Here is a 25,477-nt window from a genome sequence, read left to right as displayed (position 1 = left end):
TCTGTCATATTTGTTTTCTATAAATTGTCTTATTATAAATTAGGCCCTTAGTTTTGTTGTTTGAATTGTTTCACATTTGTCATGTCAAAGCCTTTTATAGTGACTATACGGTATGGGTTTTACTAATTGTTGAAGACTAATTAAAACAGTTGCCTATAATTGCTTACATCCACTTCATTTGAACTCTAGTGGAAGGTTGTCTCATTATCAATCATAACTCAATATTTTATAATAATTACATTACATGTATGTTTTCACCAGAATCAGTTAGTTTGATTGGCTAACAACAATAGCGCGTCATTCAAAAATTAACCTTCATATCAAAATGAAATGTTACATTCGTTATGACACGTGCTTCCACAAAAAAGTGCACAGGTAAATAAAAGAAAAACTTGATAAAACTTTTTTTGGAAGGTCTTAGCATAAAAATGTAATTACAAGAAATGAATGCTTCTTTTAGTAATTTGATAGAGTTGTAAAAGTGTTGATCGTGCACACATTTTCAGAATGAAACGCTTCATACAAAATGTGCTTTGGTCAACACTTTTACACCCGAATAAGATTACAAAAAGAAGCATTCATTTCTTAAATGACAATTCCATACATTTGGTTGTATCATTCACATCTTATCTGGGCCTACAGTGTGACTGCAATTTTGAATTGTTGAAGTATTTGTAGTTATGAGACTAATCCCATGAATTGTACTTGCACGAGCGGCACAATAGGCGCCACTTGTAGAGCATGAACTGCTTATCCTTCCTGAGGTCATCTCCTTTTTTTTTGTTTGGGGGGGAGGGGGTTGCTCAGTCTTAGTCTTCTTTGTAGTGTTATTTGGACTTGATTGTGTTTTGGTAGTTTTTTATTTTTTTGGCATGGTGTTTTTCAGTTTTTCTTTGACTTATGAGTTTTGAATGTTCCCTTGGTAATGATAATAAACAACATACTGAAGGAATAACTTGGTATGCAATAAAACTTTTAAGTCCTTTAAGTTTGGATTCTTTCTTTGGAGATTTGATTTCACATGTGTAGGATTCCGTGGCAGCCCAGATAGGTCCATCTCTTGTTTCCTAAAATGAGAAAAAAATATAACTTACTTCTAATTACTTCTAAAAATACAAACAATAATATTCAAAAAAAAATGAAGAAAAAAAATGATATTAATAAAAACAAAAATTTAAATATCAAAAACCATCTATAGTTGTGTATAATATGCACCCCCTCTACCAACTATATTTTCGGGGTAAAAAGGTGCATATTATACACAACTAAATATGGTACCCTTGTTTCCTAAAAAGCATGCATTGCATCTCCATAAATAATTAAAATACTAGAATGTTATCTATGAATTCTGTGAATTCATTTACTTTTGTCAGTGCCAATTTTCATGGATTGAGTAAATATTGAAGTTTCCTAGATATCTGATTTCATGGCTTAGCCAAACGCTGCATATACAAGCCTATAGAAAAGTGTTCTTTGTTTCAAGAGCATTTTATTTTGTTGTTCTCATATACCCAAAAAACTGGTATCCCATAAACAATTATGAATCCACAGTACATTTTTCCTAAAAGAAATTGAGAACTAGATGTGTCGGAATGACACAAATGGCCTCCCTTGCAATAAAAGCCTCAAGCCATTTTTAGAGCGGAAATTTTAGAATAAAAGTCCGTATAAATGTTATTTTCACGAAATTTTCAAAGTCCAAAGCTGTTAATTTTCAGCACAAATCAGCGGCGTGGAACAAAACGTAATTTCTATCTGTAATTTATCATAGTAGACTCACATACTAAAACTCTGCACTATATGTGAAGACGTTTAAAAAAAAAATCTGTATATTACTGTTTGTTGGAATGACAGATAAGGGTAAACTCTATGGTCCCGACCACTTTGTGGCGGGGCCATAAAAATAAGTCATTTTGATAACAAATGCAGAATTTTATTCATTGAAACAACTATCATTTCACTCATTTATTTATATACTACCTTTAACTAAAAATAATAATAATTTCAAAATTAACTTAATAAGGTACTCACTATAATTTTGACTTTATCTCCTTCAGATATATGTACAGGAGGAGTTGCTTGCCCCATTAAAAACGCCTCACCACCAGCCTTCGCAAAATTTGAAAATCTGAAATTAAATTGAACAGTGGTAACCATGGTAACAGTAAACATTTTCTCTATTCAAAATTTCTTGTTGTCAATATTGTTACAAAATATGAGGTTAACATTTGAGTGAACATGATTGGGCTTCCATTAGAGGGCAGGCAGACATGAAAAAAAATCATATGGGCTGCATTTTACAATCTGTTTTACTTGTACATAGTTGTAAATAGATAGGAGACCAAAGAACAAATATGATATACAGTAGTGAGTACTTGTATGATATTCAAACTATCTGCCAGTATTCTTTAATATGGTATCAATTAATATTCTTTTACTTAAAACATGTGTTCTTTTTGTATTCAGTCTTTCATCAAGAGATAGTACCCAGTACTTTAACTTCCTGAATAAAAGAAATTTTATATAATGTATTCATATATATTTGCTAACATCTATGTCATTTGAACTCTGGTGAATAGTTGTTTCATTGGAAATCATATCACATCTTCTTATTTTATATAGAAAAATACCACCTACAAATGGTAAAAATACCACCTACAAATGGTAAAAGTACCACCTACAAATGGTAAAAATACCACCAACAAATGGTAAAAATACCACCAACAAATGGTAAAAATACCACGTACAAATGGTAAAAATACCACCTACAAATGGTAAAAATACCACCTACAAATGGTAAAAATACCACCTACAGATGGTAAAAATACCACCTACAAATGGTAATAGTACCACCTACAAATGGTAAAAATACCACCTACAAATGGTAAAAGTACAAACGGTAAAAGTACCACCTACAAATGGTAAAAGTACCAGTCCACACAAAAGTTAATGAAACCCCCGTCATCTGTAAGACTGATTTTTTGGTAAATGTGTTTTTTTTCTGTACTGAATTTTACAGTTAGTTCTGTAACAAAAAAAAAACAACATGAAAATAATAAGATAAATGATATATGATTACTCAGTTTAATAAATGGAGAACTGTCCATGGGACACAGATAATGACCCTGCTTGCATATAACTTTATAAAAGGACATAACTAGAGAACTTGATCTGTGTTTTGTGGTGATATGCATTGTGTATAAGTTTCATAACGTTTGGTTGAGGCAAACTAAAGTTAGAGAATGGAAACCAATTTCGGGACGTACAGATGGACGGACAAGGGTTCACCTTAATGCCCCCTCCACTATGGTGGAAGCAAAAAAATACCAACCTACTGACTCTGACTGTACCGTATCTTGACAAATTTTCTCCCCCTGGAACACCTGTTGGTGATATTTTTTCTCGTTTTGCAACTGACAAACCAAAATTGCCTTGACCCTGTAAATCCTGTAGAAGCAAAAAACAAGCATGTATATTATCTAGTACAGTATACACTCCAACAAATCAAATACTATAAAATATCAGAAAAATTTATGCCATTTCCCAGAAATATTCATTTTGACAGGAAGCAAAATATCATGTACTGTTAGGTTCCTGTTTCATTAATTTTTTTATCTTTCATCTCTTTATTATATTCATATGTATTTCCTGAGGAAGATTGTCAATAAACATGATAAAAGACTAGACTTAGTCATAGAAAAAAGTAATATTTAATCCATAAATGGAGTTCCATTTTTCCATGTCTATAGTTCATACTACCCAGTAATAATTAAGATTTTGTCCATAAAGTAAAAGACTTAAAGTAAAACATCTGAAAATTGTCAAAAAAGCCCAGCTTCTGTGAAAACTGAGTATGTCTTTGTTGTGTGTAACCATAGTAACTTATAAACATCTTTATTTAAATTTATTCCATGTATAATGCCCGTCAATCAATGAATGACAACAAAACCTAGACTGTAACCATGGTAACCATTAAAAAATAACAGCCATTCAATGATTATTTTCAAAAAAGGTATAAAAACACTTAGTTTCATAGTAATTTTTAAAACAGTTTAAATTATTCGAATAGTCTATTCTATTTGACTTCTATATAACATTCTTTAAAGAGGGGCGTAAAGGGGGGGTATCTGCATGGAAGAACGCGAAATAAAATTGCCATTTCACGATGAATGAACAATCAAAAATTTCTTGCACGTTAATCTTTTCAGCGATTTCACGAAACACGGTGAATAACGAACCTTTTTCACGGCTCCACGTGAAATAAAAATGGCAAAACACGTTGCACGAAAATAACCCTTTACCACCCTCTTTAAAGGTCCCAATCCTTGGACTGAATTATATTTCAACCCCAGATTTATTACAGTGTATTAAAGAGATATAAGAAGATGTGGTATGAGTGCCAATGAGGCAACTCTCCACCCAAGTCACAATTTGTAAAAGTAAACCTTTATAGGTCAATGTACGGCCTTAAAGCCCTGTAAAACTAATGAAAAAGCAGAAATTTTTGCTAGGGTTTTAATTTCTTTCATTTCATGAGCAGTTGTTATCCACGAAACTAAAACCCAAACAAAATTTTAACTTCAGTTAGGCCACCCTTTAAAAATTCTTTGTTTGATGTTGCCTAACCATGCCTTGTAGGGTTGGGGGGTTGGCAAGGTAGGTAGGGATTTTTTTTTTTGGCCAACAACATAAGCATGATAAGAGCAGGAAAAAATCTTTCAAAAAAAAAAATTTGAAACGATTTGTATTATAAAATGTATTTGGGTAGGCCGCTTTTTAGGTTGGAAGGTAGGCAACATCAAACAATTTAAATTTTATTTTTGGCCTTATAGTACTTTCACATACTGGAAACCACAAAAATCAATCCTGATGAAATAAAGTTAATGTTTCTAAACAACTTTTTTTCCGTCCATTTAAGGTGGAACCAAACACCTGGACTAAAATTAATTTGGCTCGTTTAATTTTCATAAAATTTTTGACAAAATATTTATTTTGAACCTTTGACAAAAATATAAAAATTCTAAAAACTTGAACCACACACTTTATCGGAAAAATTTTATTGGATTTATAGCAGTTTGACAAACACTAATTTCAATCTTTAAGAAGCTTAATATTTCCTTAACAATATAGACCATGAATAAAACATTTAGCTGATTTTTACAGAGTTATCTCCCTGTAGCGTTATGTACCACTTTAACTTACATGGTTGTCATGACCAGCTGTACTAGTTGATGACTGATCGTCGAAATCATCCCAATCATCATCGTCCCATCCCTCTTGTGAAGACTGTTGTGGTAACGTCTGCCCATGATTATCATAACCTTGACCTCCATTATACTGGTTGTCATGGAAACCATTCACATCATCAGAAGACTCAGATGTATAGTGATGTGCAGGAGGGGCACTAGGGCCTGCTGGGGGAGGTGGAGGGGGTGGAAATGAGGGCTCTGGAGGTTCTGCCAACTGAAATATAATATATATTCATTAACAAACTACTTTCACTCGATCAATATTCAACTAAAGGCTCTAAAGATCCTGTGTTGATCAACTGCATCTTCAAAAATGGCCACTTTTTAGCCAATATCATCTTTAAAGGGGAATAACTCTATAAATTACAATTAATGTCACGTTGACGTATTCGAAGATCATATCCTGCTCATCATTTTGCCTTTTTAAAGTTTCCATTTATTATTTATAGTTTTCAAAATAATAGGCAAAAAATGCAAAACAAAAATGGTAAAAGTTATCACTAAAGGGCAATAACTCCAATAATGAGTCGACTGATTTCTACCATTCGACTAATTCGTAGAACTTGTTTCACTGATCATTTTTGCTATTCAAAGTTTCTGTTTATCTATTATAATTTCAGAGATAATATTTAGACAAAAATTAAAAAAAGATGGTAAAAGTTGTGGTTTAAGGACAATTACCCCTACAAGAAGTCGTCATTAGGTACATCTCATCATTCTGAACATTTTTTGCCCCCGGTCAGATTTTCTCTATCTATAGTGTTTTTCAAGATAATAACCAACAATAGCATTTTACCTCTCTGTTTTATTTTTAGCCATGTCGGCCATGTTTGTCCGCAGGCCAGGTCATTTGATACACTTTTTAAACTAGATATACCCCATTAATGATTGTGGTCAAGTTTAAAATTTGGCCCAGTAGTTTCAGAGGAGATGATCTTTCTACATTCAATGGATGATGACAAAGGACAACGAAGGACTAGACAACAGACGCAAAATGTTAGCAAAAGCTCACACTAGCCCTTTGGGTCAGGTGAGCTATAAATATAGACATTAGAAATACAGTTTTTTATATATGTATGTAACATTAAAAAGTGTCATTATAATATGTGATTGATAGATTTAATGTGTTGTTGTTTCATTGATGTATATATTCATACATGGATTGTTACAATACAAAACAAAAACATTTCAGGTGGAATTTTTCATTTTCTTGGTCCATAGTCCACATAGAGTGAAATAAACTTCCAGATGGTCCCCTATGCCCATCATAATGCATTGGGCACATCATTGCTTTTTCACTATAAGACTATGATCTACAATTTAATAGTGAGATCTGCACTTATAAAACCTTGAAAAGCTTTTGTACTCAATAATTTTACTACAAACACCTGAGGTAAGATTTGAGTGGGCAGGAGTTGGCTGCCAATGATGGCTAAGAGGAAAGGAATTCAGGTTCTTCTAATTTTTATTTGTCCCTCTTTGTTCAAAGTTGTAATTGTCTTTAATATTTTCATTACATTATTTATTACCTAATTGCTGTACATATAATATGTATAATGCAGAGAAGACATTTTAAATAAATTTGATAAATGGTTGTTTTAGTTTTTTTTATACCACTGCTTTAATAATTCTTTAAGTGTTAAAAAGAATCAGTTAAAAATCATATTTTGGGGTGCTGAGATTATAAACAAGGGCTTCCTGGTGCTTCTCCACACAAACATTTGAATCTGACAAAGCTCCAGGGGTGGAGAAAAGTAGTAAATCACAATGGAAACAATATTTCTCTAATTCTTGTGCTATTTTCACATTTCTTGATCGGTGTGAGAAAAATATTTCTCCTCACTAGTGAAAAATTTGTTCTCGGCAAATGATTGGTCGAAATTTAATTATGACGTCAAATTTTCTTGATTTCTTCTGAAATTTCCTATTGTGACGTCATGAAAAAAGGCGACCATGCCTGATGACATCACATATAAAGGACACAACTTTCCGCAAATCTTTGAAAAAGGAAGGATAAAAATCATTAGAGAAACAGATTCCACCACTATAGCTCGTGTATTACTATATTTCTCCACTCTCAACAGTTAAATTTAAATTATCTAAAAAGCTCTGCAAGCCTCACGCTTCAAATATTAAAATCTAACTGTCTCGAGTGGAGAAATATTGTAACACACTTGTTGCAGTGGTGAAATCTATATATAAATATGTCAAAACATTTTGTAGTACAAAATTATACTGTAATTAATTATCGTAGGTGTAAATGTAAACCGTAATAAACATATGGCATGCACTTGGCCTACTTCATCCTTCCTAAATTGTATCACATGGACAAACAATTGTTAATTACTTAAATATGACAATAGCGTAATACATTTGTACCTTGCACTTCTAGGGTCATAATTACTTCTAAGTAGGCTACTTTGACACATCTGCTGATGTGAGGGTGCGTTTAAAAGCAAATTTTAAAATTCGTACGAAGTGAGATTTGAAATAACAATCAGGAAAGTTTTTTATCAAAAAAAAAATTGTTTGCCTTAGTTAGGGAAAATATTTCATTGAGAATAAGAGATAACTAGAAACTAGAAAAAAATTGAGTCTAGAAATTTTTGAAGTAATAATATACTTCTGAAACTAACCTGACATGGCATAGGGTTAGATAGTTTTTCATTTACTTTAGCACTTTAGTGAGTTCAGTCTATGTTAACCATTTGAATACCCTTTGCCGTGCATGGTTAATCCTACTGGTTTTTTTTTACATATTTGAGACACCTAATTTTTCCAATTCTTGAAATAATAAAAACATCAAAAACATTTCTGAATTTACAAACATGACAGTATTACTGTACAATACACTCATTATACATGTTATACAGAGTGAAATCTTCATGAGCTTATGGTATTATATTGTCATGGTTTAATCAAGGAAGTGTTATATTGTCATGGTTTAATCAATCTTTTACAAACCATTACATGGGTTTTTTTATGCCAAGCACCTGTTAACATAAGTTAAAATGTTTACTTGATCTTGTGAACATTATCATGTCCTTATGACATCCATGTCAAGAGGTACATGACCTTTGAGGTCATTCTCACCTGTACATAAGCCTCAGGTATCAATCCTTGGTGTCCTAGGCTATTTCTTGCTTCCCACCAGCCATCTCCAATATCCTAAAAATAAGTACATTTCCTTATATAGTACATGTATAAAAAGTCAACGTGCCAATAGATTAAACCAAATATAGAACATTTGGTTTATATCTGTTGCATTGGGTTGAAAATAAGTTTGATTATATGGTAATTCCAAAATTAATGGGTCCATTTATTATTATGAATAACAGAATACTAGTAAAAACGCATAGATGTAAATGTTTATATAATAAAACATAAGACTTACACCTGGCCTGATTAATTCTAATTACTGTAAATTTAGAAATTAATGCGAGGTTTTTATTATTGCGAAAAATGCGACAGAGTTGTAAACGCAATAATTTTAACTCGCATTTTGAAATATTTTGTATGAATTAAACAGGATTTTCCCCAAAATCGTAAAGATTAAAATCGCATTTAAGTCAAAAATGACAAAATCGCAATAATAACTGCACGCAATAATTTCTAAATTTACAGTAATCATTATTGTAAAATACTTAAATGTTACTAATGCTATACTAGTATAATGCTGTTGTAAAAGTATTTTTATACATGTATGGATTTATATGAATGCATGTTTTCCAGAAAAACAATGAAATTGTAATACATTGTTCATACAATTGTTTATACGTAGATACTTCCACTGCATCGAGTGTGATACGATATTTCTCCACTCAAGACAGTTAAATTTTCAAATTTAAAATGCAAGGATGAGGCTGAGCACTTAAATATTTAAAATTTAACTTTTGAGAGTGCAGAAATATCATATTACACAAGATTTTGTGGTGGAATCTGTTTCTCGAAAGATTTTTAGACAATATATATGCAGACAAACATAAAACGGCTTTTCCAATGATCTGCAAAAAGATGTGTACTTCGATTGTAACATCATCAGACATAGCTGCCTTTTTTCCTGACATCACAATAGGAAATTCAAGGTAAGCAAGAAAATTTGACGTCATAATTGAATTCTGACCAATGACAAGAATATAGATCTGAGATCAAACCAACCACATGTTGATTAAATAAAAATTAAAGAACAGAGTTCCAATGTCCCCTGCGTTGCACATATTTTATATTTCCAAGGGGCATAAATGACTCTTTTAAAAAAAGTCCATCGTCCACCATTATAGAACTTGTCCGAGATATTGCTGATATTAACCTATAGTATTAGTTTTATAAAAATCTGGCAAGAATTGTACCTGTGAGAGCGTTAACACGGCCATTTTCCATAAATTTAATATTTCAAAGAGGCATAACTCATTAAAAAAAGTCTATCGGCCACCATTATAGATATTTTCCGAGATATTGCTGATATTAACCTATAGTATAAGATTTTTAAAAATCTGGCAAGAATTGTACCCGAGAGAGCGCTAACGAGGCCATTTTCCATAGATTTAATATTTCAAAGGGGCATAACTCTTTTAAAAAAAGTCGATCAGCCACTATTATGAAACTTGTCCGAGATATTTGTGATATTAAGCTATAGTAGAAATTTTATAAAAATCTGGCAAGAATTGTACCTGTGAGAGTGCTAACCGAGGCCATTTTCCATAAATTCAATATTTTCAAGGGTAACATAACTCTTTTTAAATAAATGGAGAATGTGTCCCCATGGACACAGATGATGACCCCGCTTGCATACAACATTATAAAGGGACATAACTCAAGAACAATAAAAGTGACGCTACCCAAATTTGTACTTGATCTGAGTTTTGTGGTAAAATAAGTATTATGTATAGGTTTCATTATGTTTGGTTGGGGCAAACTTAAGTTACAGAACGGAAACTAAAAATTTTGCAATTTTTCAATTTATAAAGGGGCATATCTCGATAATGATTAAAGTGACGCCACAAAAATTCAACTTGATCTGTGTTTTGTGGTAAAAAGCATTGTGTATAAGTTTCATAACATTTGGTTGAGGCAACTTAAGTTAGAGAACGGAAACTAAAAAAATTGCATTTTTTTCCATTTTCAAAGGGGCATAACTCGAGAATGGTTAAAGTGACCCCACCAAAATTCAAACTTGATCTTTATTTTGTGGTAATAATTAGCATTGTGTATAAGTTTCATAACATTGAGTTGAGGCAAACTTAAGTTAGAGAACGGAAACTAAAAATTTTGCAATTTTTTCATTTATAAAGATGCATAACTCTAAAACGGTTAAGTGACGCCACCAAAATTCAATCTTGATCATAGTTTTGTGGTCATAAGCATTGTGTATAAGTTTCATAACATTTGGTTGAGGCAAACTTAAGTTAGAGAACGGAAACTAAAAATTTTGCAATTTTTCCATTTATTAAGGGGCATAACTCTAGAACGGTTAAAGTGATGCCACCAAAATTCGAACTTGATCTGTGTTTTGTGGTAATAAGCATTGTGCATAAGTTTCATAACATTTGGTTGAGGCAAACTTAAGTTAGAGAACGGAAACTAAAAATTTTGTAATTTTTCCATTTATAAAGGGGCATAACTCTAGAACAGTAAAAGTGACCCTACCAAAATTCAAACTTGATCTGTATTTTGTGGTAATAAGCATTGTGTGTAAGTTTCATAACATTTGGTTGAGGCAAACTTAAGTTAGAGAACGGAAACTAAAAACACTGCAATTTTTCTATTTATAAAGGGGCATAACTCTAGAACAGTTAAAGTGACGCCACCAAAATTCAAACTTGATCTGTGTTTTGTGGTAATTAGCATTGTGTATAAGTTTCATAACATTTGGTTGAGGCAAACTCAAGTTAGAGAACGGAAACCAATTTTGGGACATACGGGTAAAACTTAATGCCCCCTCAGCTATGGCCGGGGCATAAAAAGTCCATCAGCCACCATTATAAAATTTTTCTGAGATATTTGTGATATTAACCTATTGTATAAATTTTATAAAAATCTGACAAGAATTGTACCCGTGAGAGCTCTAACGAGGCCATTTTCCATAAATCTAATATTTCCAAGGGGCATAACTCTTTTAAAAGAAGTCGATCGGCCACCATTGTAATACTTGTCTGAGATATTGCTGATATTAACCTATAGTATAAGTTTTATAAAAATATGGCAAGAATTGTACCTGTGAGAGTGCTAACAAGACCGGACACGCATTACGTGGGACATCTGGTATTTCCATGTCCCCCACAACGCGTTATGTGGGGGACAATAATCAACAGGTCAGGAAAAGGATAAATTGGCTAAGAAATTTCCTTAGATAATTCTATCAGATTTTACCAGTTATATTAAGAACTAATATACTTTAAACAACTGGGTCCTGATATGGTTTTCATTTTTCAAGTGCCATCATGTTATTATGATTCATATTTATGTTTAATCTTTTATTGTTAAAAAATTTTGTCTTCGAAACCTTGCCTTTTGATCTTGGAGCCTGCAAAAATAATTCCAATTCATTTTCTATTAACATAGTCTAGCATTGTAAGCATTCAGACCTCAATAAACTATTTTCTTATTACTGGCTTTTGACTCTAGCATATAATTTTTCAACAGGTTACCTACTCTGTGGTAAGACATTGTGGTACTCGTTAAGAAAGAGCTACTAAAAGAAGTTGAATTAAGCTTACAGTCGGAGCTATTTGGCCCATGAGGCAAAAATCAACTGTTTTCTGATGATTTTGTCTTGTATAGAAAACATAAAATACTTAATTCTTGACCCTTAACGTAAATTATTCCTATAATAATTAATCACCTCCTTAAACATGTTAAAATTTCTTAATGATATGAGAGCTATTAGTATAAAAACATAAAATAGATTTCTTTCTTTTTTTCAACTCCATAGACAAAATCAATACACATGATAAAAGGTTTTAGTCTTTATTTATTATGTCACAAATGTTCTATAGGTGAACAAAAACTATTAAATCATTGTAGAGAAAAGAATTTGCTAAATAAACCATGTAATAATCATTACGTAACGACACATTTTGCCTGCCATGTGAAAAACTTTGGACTGAAATTTCAATTTAATTAAATAATATTTTCACAAATTTAAGGAAAAAAAAGAAATTAACATAATTCATGTTCTTTTTTGGAGATATTAATTCACATAAAGTTTATCAACACATTTAATCATAACAACATTCCAATAAACGACCTTTACAATGATATCTAGTTTGATGTTGGGCCTCAGGCCCTGAATCTGGCTTTCTTCACTCTTAATATGTTGTTTTTACCCAATCATGTGTGTGTGTGTCCTATAATCTGAGAAGTCAACAAAGAAACTAACTTTCCCACATAAATAAAAAGTCATGAGTACATTTTCTATTTTTTCATAAACTAGTAATTTTCTTCAACTCTTTTTATCTCTGTAGCATTTCAGATCCCCTTTGAAATACAAATTATTCAGATCAACATGATCAATGCATATACTTCATAATCACAATCACGACAATGCATAATTTTATGAAACTTAAAAGACAGTGTGAAGTTGTTATTACATTTCTCTGCAGTAACATGTAGCTTGAAGAAAGAGATCATTTCAATTTTGCATATTGTATTAACAAGCTATAATTTCAATACCGATATCTTTTTTTTTATCAGCAGATTCAAAGTCATCAAAGGTACAAAGTGAAAAGTATTCTACACAGATTCAACTGACAACATGCAGTGAACTCTCTAAGTGAGAAAAGGACTGATGCTGACTCTATTTACATGACAAGAGTTTTTAAAATCTTTTTAAGCCGAGCTTAGTCATTAGGACCACCAAGACTACACATCTGGTGGTCCCAGTGAAAATTTGGTGGTCCTGTATTTGCAGAAAATGTTTGCCATTACTTATTTCCATACATTTATAGTATAAACAAGTGAAACTGCGAGCAACTGCTCACTGATGATACCCCTGCCCAAATATTTTGGTAAACAGGAAGTTGTTGAGTGATGAATCTGAAAACGCATCACACAGTATAGCTGACTTATATAAACCCTGAAACCAAATTTCAGAAATCCTTATGATGTAGTTCCTGAGAAAGATGCGATGAAAAATATTCATGGGACGAATGGACGGACTGACGGATGGACGGATGGACGGACTGACGGATGGACGGACAGACAGAGGTAAAACAGTATACCCCCACTTTTTTAAAGCTGGGGTATAATACGATTAGGCTAATTTGCACAATAATTATAAGGTAGTAAAATGAGGGTGTGGATGCATATGGGGGTTAACAGAATAGAGAATAATCATGATAATGGGCAAAATATATGAATAGAAAAATGGCCTAAAAAATTAAAGAATACAGAAAAGAAGGCCCCCACATCCTGACCCTCTAAAATGGTACTGTTAATGTTATTCCAGATCAAATACTGATAAACATTGTAATCAGGAGCTATTACTCAATGATACTAATTACCACACACACCCCCACCCCCCACCCCCCAAAAAAAAAAAAAAAAATCAAATCACCATAAACTTTTAGTTGGACATGAGGACCACCACTACAATCAAAATTGGCAGACCAATCTGCTCTTTGGTGATCAGGGCTGACATGACAGTCATTTCGCCCTAGATTTGTCACTTATAACAAGGTTGTTATAAATTGAGATATCATTTTTCTACCCAGGTGTTATTACATGAATCAGTATTTGTATCATGTTAAAGACGAAGACATTCCTGTCAAAGTCAAACCCATTCTCTTTGGTATGATAGCATACCAGCTCTGTTTCACTTCATTTATGAACATTTTTTAATCATCTGAACAACTATTCAATAGGAAAATATTTGTCCATTTTCAAAAATTGTCATTGAGACAACTTTCCACCAGAGACCAAATGATGTAGATGATATAAACTATTAAAGATCACCACAGGGTCTTCGACAATGGGCAAAAACCCACACCGAATAGCACACTATAAAAGGCTCATACAAAAAAGTAAAATTAACTATAGGGAACTAAAAGTCAAATTTGGCGTTAATTTTTGTATAGAGTTTCCAGTGTGAAACTGAAATATCTAAATCTAGGAAAGGAAACAGTTATTGCTGTTTATATTTGATTAGTTCATTTTAGTATATTTCAGCAGTATATGCATAGTAAAGGAACAACTGTTCTAGATCTTGACCTTTGCTGGCTGGGCTTTGATCAAATTAGACTAGAGTTTACACTTAACAGAGATCCAGATATATGTATGCTCCAAAGTTACCAGTCTTTGATTTATATAATTTGCACTTTACCAAAACTGTTAGCTTGTTTTATTCTAGAAGGGAATGGAAAAAATCCAGCCAAGTTACATGTATCAGTTCTATTATCTATAGTAACACTACCTATAAAATTAATTAGAGTATCAAACAAAACACTGAATCTTTTGGGCTTCTTGGCACTAGCTACTCCAGATTTAATTTTCATTTTAGAAAACTTTTTAATTCTATAAATAACTTATTACTCCATAAAAGAAATTTGAAAACATGGTTGTATATTACATGTATTATTTCAAACATTTTTTTCTTTTTCATATTTTTGGGTGATTATTTCACACTTTGATTTATATCAAATTAAGATTTTAGATATCATTGATTTATTTATTGATAATGGCCAATACAAATCACTTGAAGATAATATCTGTCAAGTCTGTTAAGTGTCATCCTTTAATTTGACCCTGCCAAATATTGAAATATGAAATCCTTATTTCAATAAAAAAAAAATTGTAAGTAATAAAGCTTTTAAAATCTATTATAAAACAATAAAATCCACTTCATTTGAACTTTGATGGATAGTTGTCTCATTGGCAATCATACCACATCTTATTTTTATAACAATAAAGAACTAATTAGACAATATTTACAAAAATACATCTTTGTGGACCAAAACTAGGGACATTTTAAAAGTTTAAACTACTATATCTGATACTAGTACATGTATGTCTTTTCAACAGACTTAAAATCACCCATGTACATTAAATTACAAGATTTTGTTTTATTTTTAAATTGGTTAACAATACGTTAGATAACTAAACATTCTATTGGCACCAATCTTCATTGTGTAACCGTTTAAAATAAAAAAAAAATCACAAATGATTCAACTGTAGATTGAGGGCCATCTTATAATTAGGGCTCTATTTTCAAATCAGAAAAATTCCCAACACTGATTATCATTAATTAAGAAATAACAGTACTGTGTTTGAAGATTTTCAACCTTAACTTCAAAACTTTACCCCATAACAGGACCATTGTAGCTTTGTTTTTTTTGAGGAGGGACTCAAAATTAGAAAGCATTGCATTCTCCCTACCCCCTTCAAACCATTTCACATCCTTAATAGGTCACTGGACAGCTCATCAAATGGAAAGCATTAACCAATGGAAAAATTTAGTTCTATGTAAATCAAATAGATAAATTATGGATTTTAGCTTCAATCAGCTCTTCTCTAGATATCTTTTTGGTTATTAGTCTTGGTCCTCAACATTCCATTATAATTTCAACAATATCCAAAAGGGTTCTCCATCAATTTTCTAGAAACTAAAAAATTTTTAATTTTTCAAACAATGAAGTTCCATAACTCAATGATGGTAAAAGTGAAAATGATGAAAAACGAATCTAGGTCATGTACATGTAGGGGGTCCAAAATATTCCATTCAAATTTCAATCTATTTGAAAATGGGCTTCTACATTTATCATACGGAAACCAGAAAATTTAGAATTTTTTAAACAATCAAGTACCAATAACTTATGAAAGGTAAGGCTGAAAAAGACAAATATCCAACTTTAGGTACATCTTTAGTCAGGTCCAAAACACTCTATAAATTCAAAAAGCAGTTCTCTGTCTATCATTCAGAAATGAAAAGTGTGACAGAAGCCGAATGACGAAAAACCTACAGTCAGAAGGACAGACCAATAGACATACTGACATGAGGATTCCTATATACCTTCGTATCTGTTGAGTGGGGGTATAATGTTGAGTGAGGGTAAAAAAAGTTGCAAGAAAATTCAAAAATACATGAAAAATCTTGGTATAAGTGGAAAGATTGATGGATAGTACCAGTACATGTACTGAGAGACTGTCAACTGTCATCTTCAACATTTCAAGTACTTCAGGCTATCATTAATCAGAACAAGTGTTTTATTCCTGTTCTATACAGGAAACTGAGAATCTATACTGCTACTTATCTATTAAGATATAATTTAAACACACTATAATGACATTTAGATATATATTATACTTGTTAAAAAAATTTATAAATTTATATATTTTCCGGGAAAGAAGGAACTTAAACAGATTATGAAGCTTCAACTCGCAAGAAACCCTAATAACTCACATTTTTTAGTTTAAGAGATTTATTCAACATATGTTCAGTGTAAATGCACATGGTGTAAAATATAATTTGGGCGATAAAAAAGAATATGTTTGTTTGCCCTAACCCAACCTACCCAGAAAATAGCTGCCTTCTCAAAACCTTTTATTGTCCTGATGTGAAAAAGTTTTTTTTTAATCAGAAAGGCATGAAGACTATAAAACATCTCACACAATTTCTCTTTGCCGAAAAAAAAGAGAAGAAAATGCCTACCTACCTACCCACTGTCTCTACCTTTTGGGCAGGGTTTGGGCAAACCAAAATATTTTTAAGTGTGACCTTGGTCATTTTCTGTTTGATGTGTTGAAATTTCCTGCTTAAAAGTTCAAAAGAAGTCTGCATATAATTTCAGTAAATGCATTTTATCATTACATATATAATTCTTGAAATAGCCAATGACTGGTATATGTCAAAATCTGGTAAATACTGTCAGGAGATTATAGCCAGGTATAACAGATTTTATATCAATATTTTTTAAAAGAATTAACTTACTCAACAAAAAATTAGTAAATTGTTTAATTGTTATGCCTTGCGTGCATGTTAAAACATTTAATTATAATGATATGCTGGAAGTCATAAAACCCTAAGATCCAGGACTCTTTTCGAAAGAAAAAAATGTACGACTAAAATTGATTGTAAGTTATACTGAAATGTTCATGACTTGCAAGTCTTTATACTCTTAAGATTTTTTGTGAAAAGAGTTGTTAACATGAAAATAGACAATTTTTTTTGTTTTTATTTGTTATTTTCTATAAATGCATTTTCCTAGCTTATTGAATGGCAAATTTTTACATCCATGTTAAACTTTATTAGAAAAAGGATTAGCCTGAGCTTCCTTTTAAATCATTAGAAAAGTACTTTTCTTGGTATCAAAAACACTGTTCCTGGGGCCAAAAGGTATTCAGGTTAAATATAAAATCAATATACATAAATTCAAGGTGTTCAAAGGAAATGTGTGGGGTATACATGGTATATGTCAATGAGGACACATATATATACTAGATAAAATAGATAATTTTAGTGAAAATATTGATTTGGTGCACCTGTAAACTGATTTTTAAATAATAATTAAAAACTGTATATTGGGAAGTAAAATAGTCTTACAACTACTATAAACATGATAAATTCAGAAATTAATGCATACATTTATAATGGTGAATCCCTGATTACTTTTAATTAATGCAAAAGAACATTTGTGAAGAAAATCACTACTGAAACTATGAATGCAAGTTTTTATCATTGCATACCTGATACTGTCATATTTTTTGCATTCATAAAAAACATTGTGCACAATAATTTCTGAATTTACAGGATTCAAAATTATTTTTTTTATTTTGAACTATAGACTCTTTTAGAAAATCTAACAAAAATGCCAAATTTATAATAAATGGTCAGGGATTAAACTCACATTTACCACCTCTGCACCAGACAAGCTTGATATCAAGAAACATTTTTTTTTGTCTTTACAGAGGTAATTAAGGGTCAATTGTACCTCATATTTTCACCTCTTGGAAAAATGTGTCATTACTCGCAAAACATTGATTTAACTGAAAACTGATTAACCAAACATATAAGCATATCATATTATCATTTAAAGTTGAACCAGTTGGCAGTTCTATCATTATAGCATTCAAATGATCCAAACAAAACATTGTCTTAAAAAGCTTAATATCACTTTTCTTCCTAGAAGTTTCAAATATCATCGTGGATACACAAAATGTTAAAAAAGGGCTAATATAAAATTGAGAATGGAAATGGGGAATATGTCAGAGACGACAAACCGACCAAAGAGCAGAATGTTCATTGTGATCTGTCTTTAGTGTCTATCTTTCACTTATCATGTTTATTGTTTTAGAATAAAATTTTCGAAAAGTGAATTGATTTTGAACATGATAAAATTTATAGCATTAGGAAATGGTTGACAAAATTTTTAATACAGCTTCGAAAATGACATGATAAAATTATATTATCAATTAAGTAGAAGACTAAAATATGATGTCTTAAGTTTGTTTGTGACTGTTTGTGACTGTTTGTTTGTCTGTTTGGTGGAGTTGAGCACCCATGTCAATGACCTTTGCTACCCGGGAGCAAGAGTACCCAGAGAAAACCATGACCTTCAACAGGAAAACTTTATCAATTTAGATTGGAGTTAAGCACCATCCTCGAAAGGAGCAGGGATCACACTCAACTGACCATGACTGAGGGAGCTTGGGCAAATATCTTTCACAATCTCTCTGTTGGCAGGTATGTGACCATGTAGATGAACAACTTAGACCACATTTAGCCACTGATACCCCTGATATTGAGCAACACGATGGGTGCCACATGTGTAGCAGGATCTGCTTTCCTTTCCGGAGAACCTGAGATCACCCCGTTTTTTGTGGGGTTTGTGTTGCTCAGTCTTTAGTTTTCCATGTTGTGTTTTGTGTACTATTGTTTGTCTGTTGGTCTTTTTCTTTTTTAACCATGGCGTTGTGTTCAGTTCATTTTTGACTTATTAGTTTGAACGTCCCTTTGGTATACATGGTATATTCTGTTGCCTCTCTTTTTCAATACTTATATTATCTTTACTAGAATAGTCAGCAAAAACAAAGTGTAGCTACCTCCCTTTCTTTAATAAGAATAAGAATAAGAATAAGAATTTTATTAGTTTAAAATCCAAACAATAGGATTGTTACTAAATAAACAAACCAATACAAAACCAAAACAAAACAAACAAACAGACAGACAGACAGGCATATTAATGACAAAACGATAGACATTAAACAATACAAACATGTAGCATTGAAAAACAAAAAAATAAAGATTATTATTATTAAGTATTATACTATTTTTGACAGCATGCCTCCTCTATAAAATTATCAATTCAAATATTATGATTATATATAACATTATAAGTTAAGCCACCAATCACACACAGTTCATATATTGACATTATAATTGTTTCTCTCATTATACATTTCACTTATATTGTTAACAATGATACGTAAAATATCACATTCTTCACAAGAAAATATAAAATCAAATTTGTTTTCTTTACTCATTGAATTAAAACTGGGGACAATACTAGAAATTTCATTAAACATTTTGATCCTAGTTTTATTAATTTCTGTACATGTTATGATAAATGGTATTCATCTTCCACCTCTTTATGGCATAAAGGACATATTCTATTTTCCAAGGCCGTTTTGTTGTATCTACCGCGTTCAACAGCCAGCATACTATTACTTATTCTTATTTTGGCATAATTTTTTGTAACATTTTTATCTAAATTCAAAAAAAGGTACTTTTCTAGTTCATACTATACTTTAAATTTTCTGTAGGTTCTTAGTTTATTTCCATTTATTGAATTATCATCATTAAAGAGACAATTTTTCCAAAATATAATGTAATTTTCATTGAGCTTCTTCACGAGGGCTAAAAGTAATCGTTTTTTAGAAAAGGTACATTGATTTTCCCAAACATGAGTGAAATTCAATTTTGATAGTAGCATTTTAATTTTTGAAGCAAATCCATCATTTAACTGCTTGTTAACTTTATAAACATTATATAATAAAGACTCATTTTCATTTGAATTTAAAATATGTAACCAAAATCCTACAGAAGACTTAAGGGCCTGTATACCAATAGGGTACATTCCCAATTCAGCTAATACAGCTGTATTTACTGCCTTTGAATTAACATTAAGAAGACTTTTCGCAAATTTGATCTGGAGTTTTACTGATTCCATTGATAAGTATTGAGATTCAAGAGTTTTGTTGTTCTTCACAATATTTAGTGACCATATCTCACTACAATACAGTAATATTGGACTAACACAAGAATTAAAAAGTTTCATATGGGAAAAACATCCATCTTATCTGAGTAAAGGATTTTTTAAATACAAAACAATGCCTTTGAAGCTTTTTTACAGAGGAGATTTACAGCATTAGTGAAAATTCCTGATGGCTTGAATAGTATACCTAAATATCTATATTCTGTGCAGCATTCGATTACTTCATTATTCAATACAAACTTGTCTTTAGTAAGTTTTTTACCACTTTTATTAAATATCATTGTTTTCGTCTTGTCAAGATTGACAGTCAAGTTCCATTGTTTAACTTGTTTAGACAATTTTGTAAACCTTCTGAAGATTCTGATATTAATACTAAGTCATCAGCATATAAAAGACTAGACAATTTTATGTCATGTAATGTTACAGGATCACATGAGTTATCAAACATGGAGGTTAAATCATTTATATAAAAAGAAAATAAGGTAGTGCTTAGAATGCAGCCTTGTTTTACTCCAACTGTGGAAGGAAACATCTTAGTAATGCCTTCAGTGACTTTAACTGCAAATAAAACTTCTTTGTACACATCTTTTAGAATATTGAGGAATGGTCCATTTATGTTATATTCAGCAAGTTTGTGTAACAGGGCCTCTCTATTTATAGTGTCAAAAGCTTTTTTAAAATCAATAAAACATGCATATATTCTTTTGTTTGATTTAAAAGCTTTATCAATAATAGTTTTTAAAGTTAGAATTTGATCACTAGTTCTGCATCCTTTTTTTAATCCAATCTGTTCACGACAAATAATTTTATTAGTTTCAGAATACTTTTCTAAACGATTATATAAAACTCTTGAGAAAAATTTTCCTAAGCAGCTAGAAAGTGCTATACCTCTGTAGTTTGAGGGGTTATTAAAACACCCTCCTTTAAAAACTGGTTTAATGTAATTTTCTCTCCATTTAGAAGGATATATACCAGTAAAAAGAATTAAGTTAAATAATTTTACATACATGTTGACGTTCATAGTGCAAGATATTTTCAACATTTCATTTGTTAACCCATCAGAACCACATGATTTCTTATTTTTCAAGGCTTTCATAGCAAGCAGCACTTCCTCTGCAGTTATCCTAACATTTAAATTTTTGTTACAATTATTCAAAAAATTACCATCAGTACATGATTTGATATCAGAATTTTTGTTATGGGTAGTATTCATAAGATTTTTGAAGTATTCAAACCATTCTTTAGCTTGAATGTTTGAACTAGGATCATTCAGTTCTTTTTTCTTTAAAGTGTTAACCGTTTTCCAAAACTCATCTGAAGAATTATTTGATTCCAAGATTTTAGTCAGCATTTTATTTCTAAATTGTCTATAATTTTTCCTTATCAATCTATTTAGTACCTTTCTTTTGGACATAACTTCTAACCTTAGTTGCTTGTTCCATGGTTCTTTACACAATTTCCTAGTATGGTGTTTTAAAGCTCTAAATTGGGCTTCACATTCATTATTATAGTAGGGTTTTTTAACTTTTCGGCAATTTACTTTTGAGTGGAAGGTCAGCTGTTACACTTCCAAAAATTTTGCCCTCCTCCACCCTATTTTTTCAAATCTTCTTACCTGTGCTGTAACAGTTAATTCTTCCCCAGCTCTGACAGATAATTCTCCATTGTCTGGATCACCATCAAAATCATATAAAACTTTTACCTGAAAATAAATAAAATATATAGATATCAAAACTGTTGCAAAGTTAACCTTTTAGTAGAAGAAAGCAGTTAAGATACATGTATAACTCTTTTAATTAAAGTGTGATCGACATTTAGAGTCAACATTTTGAGAACTAGTAGGTATTAAAATCATATGTCAACATCATTGAATGACTGATACAGTACAATGAAACCTGCTTATTATATCATACCTCCTAAGTATGAAGATTTTGTGCAAAAACAAGAGTTCTTGAAAGGTGGTGGTCTGAAGGCTTTGACCATCAAAATTTTGCAAAGGACCAACACAATTTTGGTATTTTGCAATAGAAATAATAGTGATCATGAGGACCAGCAGATTTTCTTAATGGACCACCAGGGAAAAAAAAGATTCCAAGAACTCTGCAAAAAAGAAGAGTGACCCTCTCTACACAGGTTAAATTCCTAAAGAATATTGATTTAAGAATACTTTAAACTGGTTTCTGGTTTACTTTATATGGTTCCAGTTATAGGTTTAACTGTAGTATAAGAAATGCAAGTAGGTTAGGCTGTTCCAGTTATTAATGTTTGTATACAATGCAGGTTTCACTGTAGTTTAAGGAAATGCAAGTAAATTAGGCTGTTCCAGTTATTATTGTTTGTATACAATGTAGGTTTCACTGTAGTTTAAGAAAATGCAATTAAATTAGGCTGTTCCAGTTATTTTTGTTTGTATACAATGTAGGTTTCATTGTTCTTTAAGGAAATGCAAGTAAATTAGGCTGTTCCAGTTATTATTGTTTGTATACAATGTAGTATCACTGTAGTTTAAGGAAATGCAAGTAAATTAGGCTGTTCCAGTTATTATTGTTTGTATACAATGTAGGTTTCATTGTTCTTTAAGGAAATGCAAATAAATAAGGCTGTTCCATTTATTATTGTTTGTATACAATGTGTGTTTCACTATAGTTTGATAAAATGCAAGTAAATTAGGCTGTTCCGGTTAATATTATTTGTATGCATACAATGTACGTTTTACTGTAGTTTGATGAAATGCAAGAAAATTAGGCTGTTCCGGTTATCATTGTTTGAATACAATGTACGTTTCACTGTTGTTTGATGAAATGCAAGGACATGAGGATGTTCCAGTTATAATTATTTGTATAAAATGTAGGTTTCACTGTATTTTGATGAAATGCAAGTAATTAAAGCTATCACTCTAAAAAAAAAATTAGTTAACATCAATCAATGTGTCTGATCCAATATTGATTATTACAGTACATAATTTGAAGTTTAATCTTACCTCCATCTTCAGTCATTAAATCATTTCTTTTAAAAAGAACAATTAAGACATTTTTTTTTTCTTCAATTCGTAAAATGTTTAAATCCATAAAAATCTCTATAAAAATAGCAATTTATCTTTAAATATAACTGTGTATCTGGGATTTAATGTTGAATTAATCTACTACAAAAGTCCACTAATAAACATTTCAAATGTTCGATTTCTTTCCAATTAATCGAATAAAAAGGGGTGGAGTACATATAAAATAATTGATTTCATTCATACGACAAAATATAACTAACTCGGATACAGTTTGTTTCTTTCAACATGTTTAGTGTCATTATAAAATTATTATGGACAGCTAAAAATGTACAGGAATTGGTCTTTTTTTCAAGCTAATTTTCAGAAAAAATTTCAAATAAATATATCTAAATCGTTGGGTTTAATATTTTTATAGACTAAAGTAATAAAATTCTTCAACATCAGGTCTTTCATGTCTTCAGCAAAGCAATAAAATATAATGTGTGTAAATGATTAACTTATTATATTCTTTATGGTTCATTTAAACATTATATATATCTGTACGAAAACAGAATTTTTGTTTTTGGTAATATATGCCTTGGCAGACATTTCTAAGTTCTTTCAAAATGTCTTACATTTTCAACAAGTCAATTCATCACACATCTATATATAATTAGAGCATTTTTGTGGTTCTTAGAAGCATAACTGTACCACACAGTTTTAGATCTGGTGGAAGACATAATAGTTGACATGGATTAAACACAATACTACATACTAGCTAGCTAGTAACTAGGGTTACTTATAATATTGGTTGGTCACCTTGAACTTCATTCAACATTTTCAATAGATAATATTCTTGCCAAAATCACAGGGAATAATCATTTACCTTTGAAAGGAGGTGGGTGGGGGGGGGGGGGGGGGGTAATGGATTGAAGAAAAAACCTTTTTAAAAGGGAGAAAATACTTGTGTGGTACGTAAAAATATTTCATAATAAAAAAGATGTACCCCCCTCCAAGTTAAATGGTTGTTCCATTACCATGCTTAACATCCCTCTTACATATTACCCCATGATAATTCTTAACAAGTTCAATATATTTCATACTGTATACATTTCTGTATAATTATCTTTGTCTGTAATTGATATCAATAATCATGATAATTATTCACACAGAAAATTTTTTCTCAAATTATATTTTACCTGCATCCCTTTCTGAATCATTTTCCAATAATAATCTCTCTTCCTATTTTCGTGTAATATTTAATAATAAAAACAAATTTAAATCACCAATTGAATTGATCAAGTACATGAGTCACAAATACTATATAAATTTAAACAGGGCCACCTTATTAGTAATAAATACAGTGGTGTGATACTTGAGTGACTCAAATTAACATCTATCGGCCAGTAACAAGGGTTTGTTTACCCGATCATTAAACATGTTAAAGATGTTCTTATCGTAATTCATCAAAATTAATCATTTCATTTTTTTGTTGTTACCTGTTGGTTGATGAGGCATTTATGATATTTTCTTTGATTTATCATTACTTTAGGCTAGAGACTTGTCGAGAAAAGTGTACTGAAAGATGTGAAAGAAGAATTTCAAGGCTTTACCTGTTAATTAGGGACCATAAATCCTAATACATATAAATTAATATATATCTATGTATTGTCAGAGATTCAAAAATGTAAACGTGTGGCCAGTTAGGTCAGGAACTCCAGATATATATATGAGGGTCTGGATGGCCTTTGGGGGTCTTCATATCTGAATTCTTTCTTTTTTTGAGTTATTGTTCTTTATTTTATATTTTATCACCCTGTTATTCACTATTTTTTCATTGTCGTAATGTTCTATTGTATTGTTTATTTGTGTGTTTCTCTGTCCTGTATGTTCTTCCATTTATTTGTATTGTAGTCCTGTCATGTAATGTTGTGATTTTAGTGTTATATTTAACATTGCCATTAAAGCGGGAGGTTTGGCTAGCCACAAAACCAGGTTCAACCCATCATTTTTTCTTAAAATGTCCTGTACCAAGTCAGGAA

At 31.1% G+C, this 25,477-nt stretch overlaps 1 protein-coding gene across 3 annotated transcripts in view; it reads right to left on the bottom strand.

The window, feature by feature from the left end:
• Window positions 1–25,477, bottom strand: part of LOC127706474 (sorting nexin lst-4-like) — a 53,012-nt gene that overhangs the window by 22,120 nt on the left and 5,415 nt on the right. Inside the window, exons 1-7 of one of the 3 annotated variants that reach the window (XM_052211121.1) lie at window positions 24,635–24,719; window positions 22,071–22,157; window positions 8,343–8,417; window positions 5,203–5,463; window positions 3,332–3,447; window positions 2,032–2,128; window positions 945–1,067 (exon numbers count right to left, since the gene is read on the bottom strand). In XM_052211121.1, coding sequence (XP_052067081.1) covers window positions 945–1,067; window positions 2,032–2,128; window positions 3,332–3,447; window positions 5,203–5,463; window positions 8,343–8,417; window positions 22,071–22,157; window positions 24,635–24,655 — 780 coding nt within the window. In that variant the 5' untranslated portion in view covers window positions 24,656–24,719. Of the gene's footprint in view, window positions 1–944; window positions 1,068–2,031; window positions 2,129–3,331; window positions 3,448–5,202; window positions 5,464–8,342; window positions 8,418–22,070; window positions 22,158–24,634; window positions 24,720–25,477 lie in introns of those variants that run through there. The other 2 variants (XM_052211123.1, XM_052211122.1) reach the window with 2 other exon arrangements.

Source organism: Mytilus californianus, unplaced genomic scaffold (assembly GCF_021869535.1).
Source record: "Mytilus californianus isolate M0D057914Y unplaced genomic scaffold, xbMytCali1.0.p SCAF_6, whole genome shotgun sequence".
Taxonomy (NCBI): Eukaryota; Metazoa; Mollusca; class Bivalvia; order Mytilida; family Mytilidae; genus Mytilus; species Mytilus californianus.
The sequence above is the reverse complement of the archived record's forward strand: the minus strand, read 5'-3'. Positions and strand labels throughout refer to the sequence as shown.